The 16,860-nt window shown below is 49.3% G+C and overlaps 1 protein-coding gene across 3 annotated transcripts; it reads right to left on the bottom strand.

Annotated features, from left to right (window-relative positions):
* Positions 1–1,767: 1,767 nt before the first annotated feature.
* On the bottom strand, positions 1,768–14,836 carry THY1 (Thy-1 cell surface antigen). Of its 3 annotated transcripts, XM_072979265.2 has the most exons (5): positions 14,714–14,791; positions 8,242–8,372; positions 7,518–7,604; positions 6,225–6,560; positions 1,768–5,275 (listed from the first exon to the last, which is right to left on the bottom strand). In XM_072979265.2, exons 3-5 carry the CDS (start codon positions 7,552–7,554, stop codon positions 5,163–5,165), a joined length of 486 nt encoding a protein of 161 aa, XP_072835366.1. In that variant the 5' UTR covers positions 7,555–7,604; positions 8,242–8,372; positions 14,714–14,791; the 3' UTR covers positions 1,768–5,162. The 3 variants fall into 3 exon arrangements, with proteins under 3 accessions (XP_072835366.1, XP_072835365.1, XP_078235851.1); XM_072979264.2 differs by lacking the exon at positions 8,242–8,372 and having other exon boundaries at positions 14,714–14,836; XM_078379725.1 differs by lacking the exon at positions 8,242–8,372 and having other exon boundaries at positions 14,718–14,793.
* Positions 14,837–16,860: the final 2,024 nt, after the last annotated feature.

The raw sequence follows: 16,860 nt of genomic DNA, 5'->3' as shown, positions 1-16,860 counted from the left end.
CAAGTGCACCCGGTGACCTCACGCACTGCGGTTTTGCTTAGCCGACCTCACCGGGCTGTTGTGAAGACCGGCGGGGATGCGTGGGTGGGAGGGGATGGTTCTTTTGAGAAGAGAGAGCGAGAGAGCGCATGCCACAACCACACGGGAGTTGGAGCTGCTTTGCTAACCCTTTCCCCCCATTTTTAAAAACATCTCGGTCTTCCGACCACGGCTGCCCGAGGGGAGTCAGCTCGCCTACCTCTGTCTTCGGGGGTGTAATTCGGAATACTTTTGGGGGAAAGGAGGGTGCAAGCCTGCGGGGATGAAAAGCATCGTCTCTCCTCCAAGCCGCCGACGCGCCCTCTAGAGGCGTCACGAGGCGGGGAGTTCCGCCGGCCAGGGGGGCGCTGCCCGCGGGGCGAGGGTTGTCTGGGAAGGGGTGGGGTGGGAGAGCTCGACGGCGTCCGCCCTCCCCACACACCCGAGACTCACCTGGCTCTCTCCGGGGCTTTGGAGACGAGCCGAATCGAAGGGGCACCGAATCGCGGCCGGCCCCCCATGGAGCGCCTTCGCCCGCCGCCCGGCCCTGATGTCACAATCCGGCCCCGGGTGACGCCGCGGGGGAAGCCCGGCGGTCGCACGTCCGGGAAAGCGGGGCGCGGAGGACCGGGGGGGCGGCGGCGGCGGAGAAGCGCTAGACCCCAGCCTCCTCCCCCCTGATTTCCCTGGACTAGTCGGGCCCCGAAAGCAGCGCTCCTGGGCGCGGTGCAGAGGGCGCCTCCGGCAGAGACGCATTCTGCACACGCTTAGGGGCACTGCTATTTTTTTTTAAAAAAAGAAGTGTGTCATCTTGTTCCCCCCACCAATAACTACACTAAGGGGATATTGAGTTGGAGAGACACCCTTGATGACCTATAATGCACAGTCGAAAACTTACTTTTCTTTGATGTCCCCGTTGCCCATTATCTGGGGAGGGGGTTAGAAATTTACTTTGGGGTGGATGGGAATATTAACTTTGTCGTGCTGTTATTGCGAGAACTTCACAACCAGCAGTTTGAAAAAGGCGCCTTTTGCAGGCCAGCAAAATACTCTTTCCTATGTCGGGGTGGGGTGGGGAGGAATTTCCACCTTCTATTACAAGGATCAGATATTTGAGAGTCAGTTCACCGCTAAGTGGCGGTGGCGCTAAAAGTTGGGAGTTCGATCCCCCCCCCCCGTGCCTCCTTGAGAGGGGCTGGACTAGATGATCCACAGGGTCCCTTCCAGCTCTGCAGTTCAAAACTTATTAAATAGTTGTGATCATGTGCTTCAGCGTGTATGTGTATTCTTCATTGAAAACGGTTGCCTTTGATTATTTAAATACTTTCCAAGTGCCGATTGTTTTTAAACCGTTTTTATTTGTCACTCGCCCGGAGATCTTTTGATACAGGGTACGATAGAAATAGTTCAATACAGAAATCAATAAATAAGCAAGCCACTTTCTGTTCCACACCGATAGCATTTGCCACACTTTTTTTAAATTCTAAGTGGTAGGTTAGAGAAACACGACATTTAAAAATCTGGCTGTTTGCACATGGGCAGAGAAGCAGTGGTGGGGGGGAGAGAGACTCAGGGGGTGCTTTGAGCTGGACTGGGCTGAGTCAGCACACGCTGGGCTCCAGAAGCAACCAAGCCCAGCCTGGCTTGAACCAGGAAAAGACAGCTCCTCCCCCCCAATAAACCTGATCTTTTCTAGAGGGGCAAGAGAGAAGACCAGGGTGATGATGAAGATCTCAAGAAAGGCAAGAAATGGGCAGAAATTTTGTTGAGAAAGGAAGGGCCTCTCGTCAGTCCACTGTCAAAGAAGAACCCTCTAGGTATCATTGGCTTGTGGTTTCCATCAACCTCGGGCTGCAGTCGATCTGTTCCAAGCCAACATCTGGGGAGGGCCAGATGTTCACACCATCTTTGCTAAAAGTGGGGAAGGAGCACACTTTCGATGACTGGGTGGATCAAAGGAGACAGGAAAGGACCTCAGTAGCAGAGGATGGGCTCTGCATCCAGAGGGTTATAGCCCTGGCCATTTCCAGGCAGGATTGGGAATGAATATCCAAAGAGCTGTTGTTGAATGGACTGGACAATCCTGGTGTAGGTAGCCTGAAGCTCTGAGTCAGTAAGAAACAGAGTTTCTGTGTTTCTGGGGAGGAGAGGAGCGGTTTGGCCTTGGGACTGCCTGAGCTTTTGATCACAGTGAAGTATCCAAATGGAAATCTCAAGGAGGCACGTGGAGCATGAACGTCCGGCCGCCCAGGTTGGCATGGTGGATCCCTGGGGTTGGTGTTTGCCACGTCCCACCTGCCTGTGCATGCCTGCCAAGGCCCGTCAGGGTTGAAAGGCGCTTCAGCCAGTTGGGCCAAATCTTTAGGACTAGCAAACAGGCTGGAAAAAGGTGTGCAAGTTTCTGAGTCTTCCAGGTCTCTTCGTCTGGGGAAGCCATTTTAAAAAGTAGGGCAACCAACAGAAATGTTAGGTGAGGCCTTGTGGTCAATATTGGCTGCTATTTATACTCAGTCTTAAGATGGGGGTGGCCAGCTCACCTGGTTGCAACCATCTACACTCAGGTGAGATGTACTGAAAAGGTGTTCTGCTGGCGGCTGGAGACCTCTGATTATCCCTAGCCCTCTGAGATCAAGAAGCTACAGCTGTCCTCACCTTTCTTTTCCCAAAAACATAAGGCCCCCTATCATATACGTCTGTTTCTCATCTTGGGTGAATCTTATAAGTTCTGGGTGGCTGAAAGCAGAAGTAAAGAGAAAGCACAACAGTCATTTTATTAGCAAAGCTGGAAATTGAGCCGTGAACGCCATGAATAATGTGGCCGGATGGAAAGGGTGGTATGATGCCAAATTTCAAGGAGTTTGGTTTTTCATTGCTTAAAAGCCCTAAATTTTATCCCCTGGAGCCCACGGCAAGAAGGCTGTTTCTTAACCTTTAAGATTTTGGAGCCCAGAATTATTTGGGATCATGACATTCTCTCCACATTGAACCCTAATGATCCCAAACATGACTTGATTTGTCAACCCTAACATTAATCCCATAGATTTCGACAGGTCAGCTCGAGATCTTAGCCCCCAGCTTTTTTCCTTTTCGTACCAAAATTTAGGTTAAAGAGACAGAGAGAGTACAACCTTCTGCCCACCCTTGGCTGAGTCAAACAAGGGAAGGTGATATTTTTAATGGCCAAGGCAAACGAACCAGCCTCTGGATAGCTGTCAGAGGAGGGCAGAGCTCATTGTAACCTACACCCAACAAGTCCTGTGCTGAGCAAGGAGTTGGTTGAGATGATTTCTAAGGTCCCTTTCTCAGTTCTTCGCAGGGGATGTGAATCCACTTGAGGTTTTAGTTTGAACTTTACAGGAGCTATCTTGAAAGTGATGAACCCTATCCCCGAGATAGTGTCAGAACCTTGGACAGCTCCCATAGTCTAAAACCTGGAGCAAATTGACCTGGCCCTACGAAATTGGAGTCACCAACTTTTGTGGACATTGCAGGGAAGCAGATCTTATCTAACCATCAGTGCTCCCCTTTTGCCAGACCCCTCCCTGCAAGTTTTGGGAAAAAGAGAGGGGCCGCTCCCTTTGCAATTTTTTCTGCAAGCTGTAGGGCCACACGCAAAGATGGGTCAGCTTTTTACTCCAGAGAGAGTGGACTGGAAGCTGATGGGAATGCTCCTCCTTTTTATGGACCACAAGTCCTTTGGGAATGCTCCTCCTTTTTATGGACCACAAGTCCCAGAATCCCCATCCATCATGGGGATTCTGGGAGTCATGTTTTTTTTTTTTTTTTGGTAAGGAATCATCAAAGTGCTGAGGAAAATCCCATAAAAAAGGTCACCTCTGTTTTGAGATACAGTAACTAAACCATTTAGAATACAGAACCGCTTCTAGTTAAGTATTAAAAATGCACTAATGCAGAGAAATAATTTGATTTTGTGCTGTTTTGGGAGTGAGGTAGAATCCAGGCATGATTTCTTTGGATGCTCAGGTCCCAGTCCATTCAAGAATTCTATTCTTCCATGTCTGATCTTGGTGGCATGAAAAAATCTAGCCCCCTCTCATCATTTGTCTTCTCTCTATCATAAGCACCCTATCCTTCTCAGCTCACTGGACAGCTGAAAGGCAGGAAGGAAGGTTTCAATTTTCCCCTTCTCAGCTGTCCTCTTGCCAAAGGCACCTAGTAGCAGGCCTTCAGAAAGCTGGGGTTGAAACTGGGCACGGCTGGTGCCCAAAGAGTAGCCCCCTTTTCCCTCCCCAGTTGACCACGATTCCTCATCCCTGTGTCAGCAGAGGAAGAGAAGGCCGTTCTCGGTCAAAGACCACCAGCCTGGGATAAAGGGACGCGTGGACCGTTATCTAAACCCCTCTACCCGTTGTGCACCCTCCAAGGTGCTCAGAGAAGTTGCTTTCTTTGTATTGGAAGACTCTCACGGCCAGCCCAAAATGGAAAGATTTCTAGTCGATCATCCTCTACCATAAAAAAAATGTTCGTGGTCCAGACAAAGCCAACCGCCCCACTTTCTACACGGCCACTTGCCCGATGCCTTTTTGGTTTAATTTCTCTCTCTCCCAAAACCCACCCAGAGGCGTTTCATCCTTCCTCTGCCTTTCGTCTCTAGCCCGAGGACTCACCTGATCTCGAAAGACAAAAATGGACGTGAGAAGCCGTACCTCCAACGTCCAGCTTTGGGCTGCGGGGGGGGGTGGGGGGTGGAAGAAGAGGGTGGAAACATGAGATCCATGGCAACGTTCATGGTTGGCGTATGAGTGGGGTGGGGGGAAGCGGCGCCACAGAAAATGCTGGCATGCTTGCGTCATATTTCTCTACGGTGTGCGGAGGACTCCTCATTTCTGACAACACCCCCCCTTCCCCTCGGATGTACTTCTTGCATGGGATGGGGGCTGTTAGCGCGGATCAGTCACTCGTGTTAGCTATGCAGCTCTTAAGATACAGAGATAGATAGAATAGAGAGGAACAGAAAGACATAATACTGAGCGATGCGATCTGGGTTCGGCGTCAAACTCTCCTCCTTCTGGCCACCTCCTTCCTGAAGCGAAACAAAGGGCCACCTTCCAAGGCTCGGTTTTTAAGGTTCGTTTGTACAACCCTCTTCTCCTTGTCCTCGCCTGGCCTGGTTCCTTCCTCCTTCACAGAGACATGAAGTCCACGGCTTGCAACAGCGGCAAGGAGAGGAGTAAGACAAGCAGCCAGGAGGTGTTCTGGATCAACAGACTCATCCCGGCACATTTCTGCAGCCGGTCTGTAAAACACAAAGTGGGAAAAGACCGTAAGGCTATCCCCGAAACAGCATCTATCCAATGGCCTCTGCAGGCATTCATGTTTCCATTTTAAACCATTTCATTTCCAATTGTTTTGAAGGTCTTAAGTTTTATTGAATGGTTTAATACTACTCTGTAACCCACCCTGAGATCTGTCGGAGTTTTATGGGCTGCCTGTAGCTTGGGAGGGATTTTTTTCTGGGCTGGGACGAGCGCCTGTCTTTCCAGCACTAACCAATCATTCCTTCTAGACTTTGATTTCAAAAAGAGCCCCGCCTGTGTACTGAGTGTTCTTTTCCCTCTCTTTTGCCTGTTGGAGGCCGTTGTTTTGCTAGCTTTTGTTGTGTTGGTTGTTAAGTTTATGTGCAGTAAAGAAAGCAGCACAAACAAGTCTATAATTTGAAGCAACTGTAAATGCATTTTTTTTTAAATTATATTCCTACTACAAATGTTTAAGAGTCACTTAATGCCAAATGATCTAAAAGGGGTGGAAGCTGGGGTATTTGCCACTATTATCAGTGAGAGAATTACTGGTAAAGCCGCTCCCTAAATATCTCCCCTACCTTGAAAACCTGGTAAGGGTCACGATAAGTTGGATGATGCAACTGGACGGTAGATAAGAACAATTTGTATCCCATTTACGGCTGAGGAAAAGTCTTGGAAGAAATGACCTTTGTGTTGACTTCCCACCAAGTGTTCGCCAATGCTATGATTCAACCAGGAATTTGATTCAAACTCAATTAAGAATCACTTGGCTTATATTCTATGAGAACGGAGATATGGTTTATCCGTAGTGCTTTGAAAACTTACTTTTGGATGGCCTATGGACCCATGCCACAGAACCATGGTGGCCAGGACATTCCAGGAGGTCTAAGTCTCCCTAAAGTAACTCTTTCCAAGCCCTGCCCCATAAGGAGCACTTTTGCTCACCTTTGAGAACCGAGACATTCCGAGCCTGCATCCCATAATCGTTGGTGATCTTCAGCTTGCAGACGTAGATGCCCTCGTCGTTGTTGGTGAAGCCGTGGAGGTAGAGGCACACCAGGTTGTTGTCCGTTGTGATTTCCGTGCGGCTCTTATAGGCGGCGTTGGCGACGTTCATGTTGCTGGCGACGATGAGTCCGTCGCTGGCATCTTTGCTCAGGCGGAACTCGTAGTTCACGGGGTTCTCCGTCTTCCGCTCGTAACGACAGTCCACCCGCAGGCTCTGCCCGCTCAAGCAGGCCGTCAAGCTTTTGATCCTCTGGCACCAGCTTAGTTGGAGTGCTGTGGAAAGCAAGCACATGGGTGAAGAACCCACCTCTGATCCAGCTGGGCTGCAAAGCTTAGGGAACTACCCCCTTCAGCTGATCCACCTAGATCCATTATGTTCACCAGGGGACTAGAAAACACTACGTTTTTAGAGTTGGGAGAGGCCTCTAAGACCATGGAGTACAACCTTCTGCTCCAGGCAGGAATCCAAATCAAAGCAGTCCACTTTTCTCTTGAAGGCCTCCAGCGTTGGAACGCTCACCACCTCCCAATAGGGTTATGGGTCCCATTGTTGTCCTGCTCTACCAGTTAAGGAGTTTTTCCTGATATTCAGCCTAAACCTGGCTTCCTGTAGGGTGAGCACATGAGGATGCGTCCTGCACTCTGGGATGATCGAGAATAGATCCCATCTCTTCTGTGTATGACTACCTTTCATGTATTTGAAAAATGCTATCCTATCTCCCCATCCCACCCCAGTCGTCTTTTCTCAAAGCTAAACATGCCCAGTTCTTTCAGTCTTTCCTCCTAGATCTTGGTTTCCGATCCTCTGATCATCATTGTTGCCTTCTTCTGAACTTGCTCCAGTTTGTTGGCATCCTTCTTAAAGTGCAGTGTTCAGAAATACATTTGAAGAAGGATGCCACCTCCTCAAATCCTCTGGACCACATGCTGGTTAGGTCAAGGGGGGCCCTTTTCAAAGCCTCTCTCTCCCCACCTGCAAAAGTAATGCTCCATGTAGCCTCTTCTTCCTTTAATTGAGAATTGGTTATTCCCCAATCTTCTCTGCCAGCTTCTGAAAGCTCCTGGCATTTTTTAAATCACCCAAGGAGTTGGGTTTCCTATCCTGCCATTCATGAACTTCTGATTTTGGGGTTCCTTTGGAGAAGACACCCCCAAATTAAGACAGTCTGGCATGGCCAGGACATGGGGTTGCTGGAAAGCCATATAAAGAACCCTCCTGTTTGTTTTTACCTGCCAAAAGGATGGCTATGCCAACGGTAGACTTCATTCTCCCTTCCTGGTCTGTACTCTTGCACACGGCTTTACCGCAGATGAAATCTAGGGGTTGAAGAGACAGAGGTTGGAAGAGAGGAGACGGGAAACATAACCTGGTCAGTCCAAAACACACCATCCATGTGCATTTACTTGTGTGCCTCCAGATGTGCAGCGAGGGCCAGAGGTGTAAGCAGCGAGTGTTGACTTACAAAGTCAGAGACACATGGATTTTTCCCCCCCTGAATTCAATAATAAAATTTAGAATCTTGCAATTAGTGATAAATTGACTTCAGAGATTAAGTTTGAAAAATGAGAGTTAAGGACAAATATATTTAATGAGATATGGGATGAATTTAGAAATGAGGAAAGGGAAAAAGCCGAACCAAGATTATATGTATTTTTAGAAGGGATCTGGGGATGGCTCAATGACGGATTGAAGGTCAGGTATAAGGAGGCAATAAAATATAAGATACGATGGTCCCCAGGGTGAAGGGAGCACTGAGTTTTGTCGTTGTTTGTATGAAATTTGTGTGGACAGAATTGCACGTTTTACGTTATATTTTATTGAGGTGTTGAATTTAAACATTTAATTTTAAAAAAGACACATGGAAATTTTTGATGGGTAAATGAATGCACGGAGGGCTATCTGGGTCCCCAGAGCATCTCTCCTCTGTGTGAGTGGCTGTGTATTATCAAGCACCTGGTAGGGTTGCCAACAGAACCAAGCCTAGCCTGCTCCTGTGCTTTTAACGGATGCAGGATCCACAACACGTCAGCGAGGGAAGCTTTTCAAGAGAGCAAGGGAAGCTTATGCGCCTGCAGACTGGGACACTAAAAAGAAGGAGGGAGAGAGAGACACAGAGAGAGAGAGAGAGCGAGAGCTAAGACTTCAACCAGCCTACTTTATCTTCTGTCCTTAGGACTACAGTTACTATTAGCCCCAGCCAGCATGGCTGGTGTCTAAGGATGATGGCACTGTGGTTCATAATAATACCTTGAAGCCGCTAGTTGGGGAAGGTTATTTAAAAGGTTGGAGGCAGTGAAGGGAGAAGGTGAGAACAACAGTGATAAAATAGTTAGTAGTCTGGAAACAAAGGAAGGAAAAGAAGTTACCGTATTTTTCGCACCATAAGACACACTTTTCCCCCACAAAACAGTGGGGTGGAAAGTCTGTGCGTCTTATGGAGCGAAGAAAACAGATTATATTTTCCTGTTTTCTTCTCCTAAAAAATTGGTGCGTCTTATGGAAAGGTGTGTCTTATGGAGCGAAAAATACGGTAATTAATTAGCCCATTTCCCCCCAAAACGCTGAAACTCAGCATTATCTTGTAACAATCAGACAGCAGGCACAAGGCAGATAAACCTCTGAGCGCAGACAATCACGTTGCTACCCCTCTGGGGACATAAAGGTGAACGCAAAAACATTTCGTTTTGTAATGTATAACTGTGGGGCTCATTGCTACTAGAACTGGGCAATGGGATGAATATTCCCTGCATGATCTTATAGGTGACCGTGACCCTCGAGAAATAAAAAAAGGCATTCACCGTTCTGGGAATCAAAATCAAGGGACAGGGGAATGGGAACACAAAACCGACATTCTCATACTGCCATCACACAAAAGCGTTGCCGCTGCTTGTATTTAGAATCTATTGTCTAGTTTTAACATTTTCGCGTCTTAAAGGATCCTACGAAGTCGGAAAAGCTACAGAAAAGGGCAGATGAAAGGATGGAAACAAATATAAAGAAGAAGGTTATAAGGTTTTTAGTTTAGAGGGAAAAAGCCAATTAAGCAGGTGATGATATAATCAAGGTTTCTAAAATTATCCAGCAATGGAGAAAGTAGTTAGAGAGAAACTTCGGTCAGATCTCAGAGGATTAAAAAAATGAAATTGCCAGGCAGGAGATTTAGGACAGAGACAGTGTGGTGTAGTGGATAGAGTTGGGGGAGAGTAAAGCTCAGGAGACCTGGGTTCAAATCTTGCTTGGCCGCAGAACTCAGTGGCGTGGCGGTGGTCATAGTAAAAGCATTCCTAGAACATCGGAGAGACCTCAAAAACAGATTTTTAGAAAAGTGAGTCTTGGGTCTGTTTTTCCGTCCCCTCCTCTCACCCCTTTTCTCCATCCATTGGTATCTGAAGTGGTGGGGCCACCCCAAGATTTTCTGCCGCCTGAGGGAAAGACCGTGCATACTTTCTATGTTTTCGAAAAACCCAATTTCAACATTTCAGAGAGGACTGGGCCCTCCACGGCACCTCTCACCCTTCGCTGCCCCACAAACGCCCCCAATGCTAGGACCGGCCTCGTGCAATGGGCCCGACTCTGCCACAGGAGCTCAGCACCCGATGACTCATCCTGGCCGTGCTGCAGTGGGGAACGGGGCCAAGAGCACAGCTCAGCGGGAGGCGAGCGAGACAGACCGATGGCGTCCGGGTCCTTCCGGCAAACGGCAGGCTTGAAACACATCCCAGCCGTTTCCCAAAAATCTGGTGTATGTGTGGCGGTGTGCTGCAATCCAGGAATTAGGCTAGACGTGCCAATCAGCCATGGGGATGCAGGGGGCATTCAAGGGAGGGGGGAGGAAACAGCCCCGTGCAGCTCAAGAAAGCGAGCCAAGCTCCACCCTGACTTTGTTCCATAAACAGAGAGATTTTAAAAATATCTCTCTCCTTCTTCACAAGGCCAGTCCAAGTACAATGCCTCTGTGAAGATGCTAAAGCTCAGAACGGCTGGGTAGCTCAGTGGTTTAAGGTCACTGGCTGCAGAGCCAGAGGTTGGGAGTTTGATTCTCCCACGGGGTCTCCTTGGCAGGGGCTGTGCTGGATGACCCCAAGGGTCCCCTTCCAGCTAGGACGTTCTGAGAGGATGACTAAGTGGGTTCTAGATCCAGTCGAGACAGAACTGGCACTAGAAGCGAAAATGACAGGGACAGACGGGGGATATGCCGAGACATTAGATAGTGATTTTCATCTAAAGAACAAAGATGAACGGGCAGAACAAGGTATTATCTCAGATTGGCGGGCGCTAAACTTGTTGAAATCAAGATATATAAAAGATAAAGCTACAGGGTTGCAGAAAGACAAAATACCTTTGGATAAGGAGTTGCTGGACTCAGAGGAAAAATTGATGAAAGGTTTATATAATACTTTAATGGAGCAAAAAATGGGAGATGAAATTGTGAAGGATTGCATGGTAAAATGGGCTCAAAATATAGGTCATAATGTATTTATTTATTTATTTAACTTATATGCCACCCACACTACCCAAAGGTCCCTGGGCGGCTTACAACAATACTATAGAACTAAGTGCCTAGTCACAAATTTGGAAACAAAAAAGTATTAAAATGACTAAATCTATAACTCTAAAAGAAAATATATACAAAATGTTTTGCAGATGGTATGCAACACCAAAGAAATTAACAAAAATGCATTAAAATGTTCCTAATAAGTGTTGGAAATGTGAAAAGAAATAGGGAGCTTCTAGCATAGGTGGTGGGTATGCAATAAAGCCAAGGACTTTTGGAAAAGGGTTCATAAAATGATAAGAGAAAATTCCAGGGGTTAAAATTGCTTTGACACCAGAAATTTTCTTATTGAATATATTACCAGCTACACTTGAAAAACAACAAGACTTACTTGACCTTACACCTGATAACGGCAGATAGAATTGTCTATGCCAGTAAGTGAAAGACTACAAAGGTGCTGACAAAGAAGGAATTTATTGAGAAGATTTTGGAATGAGCAGAAATGGATGTTTCGACAGACACACTAAATGATAGACTGGATAATAATAAATGAGATCCTCTTTATACCTGGATGAAATCTACACCGATTTAAGTAGAATAGATTAGATTGATATTAGGTTAGAGAGTATAAGGCAAGATGAAATGGATGGAACATATTGTGATAAATCACTCTGGTTGCAACGGATAGAAAAGTAGAAAAAATACAATAAAAATATTTATTTAAAAAAAAAAGAAGCAAAAAAGGGAGAAAAATATTTAAATATTGATTTTATTGATTGCTGGTGCATTAGAATGCCATCATGCCAGGCTGTCCCACCTGGGACTGATGGGATGCGTAGTCCAAAGACACCTGGACATCTACAGATTCACCAGCCTTGCTCTAAGCCTGCAATCCTGGCCAGATTCTGTATTCCAAAGCTGGGCCTTTCTCAACCCCCTTACCCCAAGGAGTAAAGAGTATTTTGGCCTCTGCTTTAGATCTCATACAAGGGGCACCAGGGGTCTCACGCTGCCCGAGGGCACCCTTCGGTGGGGGACATCTGTTCTACAGCAGGCAATTTGTGCCAAACGACAGCATGTCACACTCCCGTTGTGTGTTTGATCTTTATCATAGGATTGTGAAGCTGGGAGGGGCCTCTAAGGCCATTGAGTCCAACCCTACCCCCATTTTTAAATGCTCATCACTGTGAAATGCATCGTGCACTCCTATTACAGTAAAAACAGCTGGTTAGGAACAACGGTGTTGCCAGATATCCAGACCAAGGGAAAAGTTTGGAGGGGAAAAAAGGGGGGGGGGAATGACCACTTTGTGCCTTTAGAAGCAGCTGGATCTACACCGCAGAGACCCGAAAACACAGCCTTGCTGATGCTGATGGGCTGAATCTCTCGGCACTCTCAGCCACTGGATCTGCTGTTTGAATGAGGGCCACATTCTGTGCTCCCCGGCGGTCACTGTGCAACACGAGACAGAGGGAGCCAAGCAGGACTGCAGACACCGAAACAGGCAGATCTGAAGCCGAGAGGACCCTGCCAAGACTCGATTAAAAACGAACGAACAAACACAGTGGCTTTTAAAGGCTTTATGTATTCAGAGCCTGGGTGTGGTTTGCCTCCCCCCCTCTTCTTGACTGCATTTCAGCCGCCTCTCTCTGAAAGAGATCCAAAGCGGTCTCTTGGCTGTCTCCCCCACATTCCTTAGTCACTGGAACTGCATTTCCAGTCTTGGAATTCAGGAGACAAAGAAAGAGGGAGTCGTCCCTCTGAGCCAGCCAGGATGCAGGTTCTGGGTGAGAAGCCGTCCCCTTCCGTGGCTTTGACAGAACTCATGGACAGCCCCAGGCAAGAAATCTGGGAAGTAAGGATGGAGAAGAAGATGTAGACCTAACTTCAAGTCTCCAAGAGGCTCTTAGTTCTGCAGAAGGGGGGGCAGGAAGAGGGACTTGCCTCTAGAAAAGAGGAGAAAAGAGGCCAACTCCCTTCTTTCATGGTGCACAGAAAGAGAAGGAGGGAGACAGACTGGCCGGCAGTGCAGTGTAGTGGGTAGTGTTCCCAGGAGGGAGTCTGGAGGTTCTAGGTTACCTTGAGAAGTTTGCAGGGGCACCCATTGGGTCATCCTTCCTTCTCTCCCCCCCAATCCTCCCATTTAAATAATGTCACAGAATGGTGAAGATCAGCTGGAAAAAATTAGAACAGGGCAGGAATAGAATCCTCTCTTGGATCAGGAAAGGATGTGCCACGGTTCCGGTGGCGCCCCCACAACATAAGGACATCTCTGTCTGTTTGCCGGGGACTTTTAATTCAAACCAGAGGAGCCGAGCCCTTCTTTGGAAACCATGATTCCATTGCAACACAGGGAAGGAAGAACGCCAGGCCTTCAGGGTGGGCAGGAAGCTAAGTTCGGATTGGCCCCTGGCTGTGACGTTTCCCTTGAAATACGATCAGGTACAGCTGGCTCACATGCGCTGCAGAGCCAAGGACAGGCATGCACAACCTCATCACATTTTTAAAAGCATCTCCAGACTGCAAAGTTGTTGTGTTTTTTTATCCCTGGCCACACCCAAGTGGCAAGGAGTCATCTAGACCAGGGCAGGTAGCTACTTTCAGCAGATTGCTGAGAGACGGGGTTTGCACTAAGATAAACACACACACATTTCACTTCACTAGGGCACAACTCCAGGGTCCCAGCAGTGCAAAATTGTGTGTGTCTGTTGAAGGGCAAGAGGAAAAACGGCAGGCCAGCCCAAAGCTGGTAGACGTCACCAAAGCATCCTGGGTGAGAGGAAGGTTCTCCCAGGTCACTTTAAAAAGAATGCCTGCTTCTTCTTCTCTCCCTCCTTCAGGTCTGGCAAGGGCAGGTCAGTTGGCACAGAGATCTGCCCATCCCCGCTGTCCTTGCCCCTCCCTAACACTGACCTCTCTGGTGACCAAAGGGCCACGACTGGAAGCTCTGGTTGATGCCCACAGGGCTGGGGGTTTGGGGGGGGTGAGAGGGATGGGGTCCCCAGAGACGATCTTGTCTGCAACCGAGCCATCTCTGGCAAAGTCGAAGCGCGCCCGGCACCCTGCCCTTGACCAGGAGTGGTGTCGGGGTGGAAGTGGACAAGGCTGATAGGCTCCGTCTCGGGGCAGAGAGAAGAAGCAGGTGGCCAAGGCGCTAGCCCTGAAGAAAACAGCTGAGAAGAGCCGGGGGGGGGGGCGGCGGCAAGAAGCAAACCCTGCATCGCCTTATTTTACAGCATTTGCCCGAGCGGATAGTGATGACGACTCCAGTGCAACCCGGGAGATGCTGACGAGAGTGCTCAGATCCCCGACTTCCCCGCCCTGCTGCCTCCCCCACCGGGACTGCGGCAATTTGGCCAAGCCTCCGGCCCCGGGTGTGTGTGTCTGTTTTCAGACGTGACCTCCAAGGGACAGGCGGGGATCTGGCCCCTTTCCAGGCGGACCAACCCGTCCCCCCCCCCGCTGCGTGCCTCTGGAGGCTGCCCGGCTGCCCTGCGCCAAAGCCCCTTCCTTTCGCCCCTCGGCTGGGCGCTGCGCGGGGGCGCAGGGAGGGCGCGCCTTCGAGGGGGGGAAAGGAAAAAAGGGCCCAGGAGAGGAGAGATCTCGGCTCTCCTTGCGCAAGCCGCCCCCCCCCCCCCGGTGGATCAGCCCAGGTGGAGGGGCCAACCTGGATCAGGCCCTCTGCAGAGGCGAAAGCCCGACGCCTCTTGGGGAAGCAGAAGCACCCCTCCCTCTTCCTGCCCCCTCCCCGTTTTTAGGTCCATCCTCTCCATCCCAAATCGGCACTCTCTCTTCAAATCCCCCCCTTGCCAAATCCCCTCAAGGCCAGGAGTAGGAGGGAAGCGCCCCTCTTTCCCCCACCTCTCTGCGCCCCGATCCTAGCGGCTCGGACGCCCCCCCCCCGTCTCAGCATCCGCGCGCCCCGCTCACCTGCCTCCGGGAGCGCCTCTGGATGCCTGCAGTCTGGGGCAGGCAAAGGCAGCGCACGAGGAGACACCGCGGAAGGGCGGGGCTTCGGGAGACGCCCCGCCCCCTAGCCCCCCCACGCCCCGCCCCTTGCGGTACAAAGACTTCTCTGCAGGGGTGAGGCTTTGGAGACTTTTGCGGATGCGGACCGGGCGAAGATGCTCTCGAGAGGACCGAGAGGCTGGAAAAATGCGCAGGGAAGCCACGGGGTGGGGTGGGGTGGGGGGATCTGTCTGACCCCCGGGGACATCCTTGGGTGGGGGGGCGGCCGGGAAGGATGGAGAAGCAAACACGTAAAAGGCGCCTCCGTTTCTTTGAGGCGCGATCTCCCTGTCGGTAATTCAGAAGGGATGCGGGGAGGGTCTGGATTGCACCCTTTGGTTTGCAAAATAATAATAATTTAAAAAAAAAAAAAAGAGAGAGGGGAATGCATTTTGCCGGTCCTGCTCTCGTGACCTTTGCAAGCTTTTCTTTTCATCAGGGGCGGAACGAAATGCACCATTTTGACTCCGGCTGTTTTGCCCGAAGCTTTCCAAGAGATATCCCCGGTGGTCTCTCTGGAAAGGTCCTCAGTGGAGGTCCTCGGCTGAAGGAAAGCTTGCCAAGGAAGCACGCCAAGCCTGGCTGGACACTGGGAGGGGGAGAGAGAAAAAAAATCCCCAGGCCAGCGTGGTCTGCCTTTTTGAGACAGAAGGAGCCAGGATCGGAGAGACCCGGAGGGCAGGATGCCTAGAAAAGAGGTTACCAGAGCAGGAGGTGTGGGGAGGGGAGGGGGGGAACAGAGAGGCAGGGAAACACCCGCCTTGTGTTGTGAAGAAAGGAAGAACAGGGTTTGGCCCAAGAGGGACTGGAGGACTGGGTCCATTCAAGAGGAAACCCACAGCATCTTGGGTGGATCATGACCTTGGCAAGGGATGAGGCCAGGGAGGGAGGGAGGAGAGGAAGGCCTGGGGAGGGCTGTTGGGAGGTGGTTGTCCTGTTTGGGTCTGGGGGTACCTACCTGAAGCCCACCCCTCCCAACCAGCCGTGGGATGCAAAGCATCCAGTCAGGATCCCCTTTAGCTCCGTGCCCGTCTCCCCTGCCATGACATTTGGACAGCCATCTACGCCTCCCAGAAACACACCGGAAAACAAGAAGAAAGCTGAGAAGGTCAAAAAGACAGCACGGCTTGGCAGGACGTCCCATTTGCTGATTTATGTTCCTGGATACAAAAAAATTGGAGATTTTTAAAAAAAATTTAAGATCATAAACAGAATTAAAACGTGTCGGACCCAAGTGGGGGGACCGTGTGACTTGATGACCCCCTATGCCTGCAGAGTCTGTTGTCCGGGGTGAAGGATGGGCCCTGTCAAGGTCTCCCTTTGAGTTGCCATCAGAATGGTCCTCCAGCAGCTCTTCAGATAGAGCAGTGGTTCTTAACCTTTTTGAAAGAAACGCCCCCTTGAGCCATTGAGGAAGTTATCATTGCCCCCCTCCCCGCGGTGATGATATCTTATTTATGTATGTATGTATGTATGTATGTATGTATGTATGTATGTATGTATGTATTTATTTATTTATTTATTTATTTATTTATTTATTTATTTATTTATTTATTTAAGACACTTAAATCCAATGACCCCTGAAAACAAAATTAAATTCCAAGAAAATGAAATGCCCCCCAAAAAGTAACATTTAATGATTTAGTTGCAAGTGAATTTTAAGATGCAGAAAGAAATATAAAAAGGGCTTAAAAAGAAATGCAGGAACTAAAAATTTCAAGACAAAAAGTCTGAAACTAAATTAAAATTGGAGGAAAATATATATTCATGCACATTGTAAAAAGGCTGCAGTCATCTTCACAGGTTTGGCTTGCTCCAGCGCCCCCCTACCACCCCCATTCTGCTCCAGCGCCCCCACACCGCCCCTTTTCGTTCTACTGCCCCCCTGAAAAATAAAATCGCCCCCTGGGGGGCATTATCGCCCACGTTAAGAACCACTGAGATAGAGGACCGTCTTTGGGAAAAAAAAAAGGACAGGTGACCATCCTTCCTGAGCGTGGGAGCTGGAGGAAGTGACAGAACTTCCCCAGCCTGGGTACAGATTGGCGTCTTCTTATTCCTAAAATGAT

Source organism: Pogona vitticeps, chromosome 8 (genome assembly GCF_051106095.1).
Source record: "Pogona vitticeps strain Pit_001003342236 chromosome 8, PviZW2.1, whole genome shotgun sequence".
Classification (NCBI taxonomy): Eukaryota; Metazoa; Chordata; class Lepidosauria; order Squamata; family Agamidae; genus Pogona; species Pogona vitticeps.
This window is presented reverse-complemented; position numbering and strand designations above follow the sequence as displayed.

Bases quoted from the DNA above. Each gene is read 5' to 3' on its own strand.
- THY1 (XM_072979264.2), bottom strand. From the start codon at position 7,554: ATGAAGTCTACCGTTGGCATAGCCATCCTTTTGGCAG. The intron at 6,561-7,517 runs GTAAAAACAAAC...TGCTTTCCACAG, and splicing joins CATAGCCATCCTTTTGGCAG to CACTCCAACTAAGCTGGTGC. The intron at 5,276-6,224 runs GTGAGCAAAAGT...TGTGTTTTACAG, and splicing joins GAATGTCTCGGTTCTCAAAG to ACCGGCTGCAGAAATGTGCC.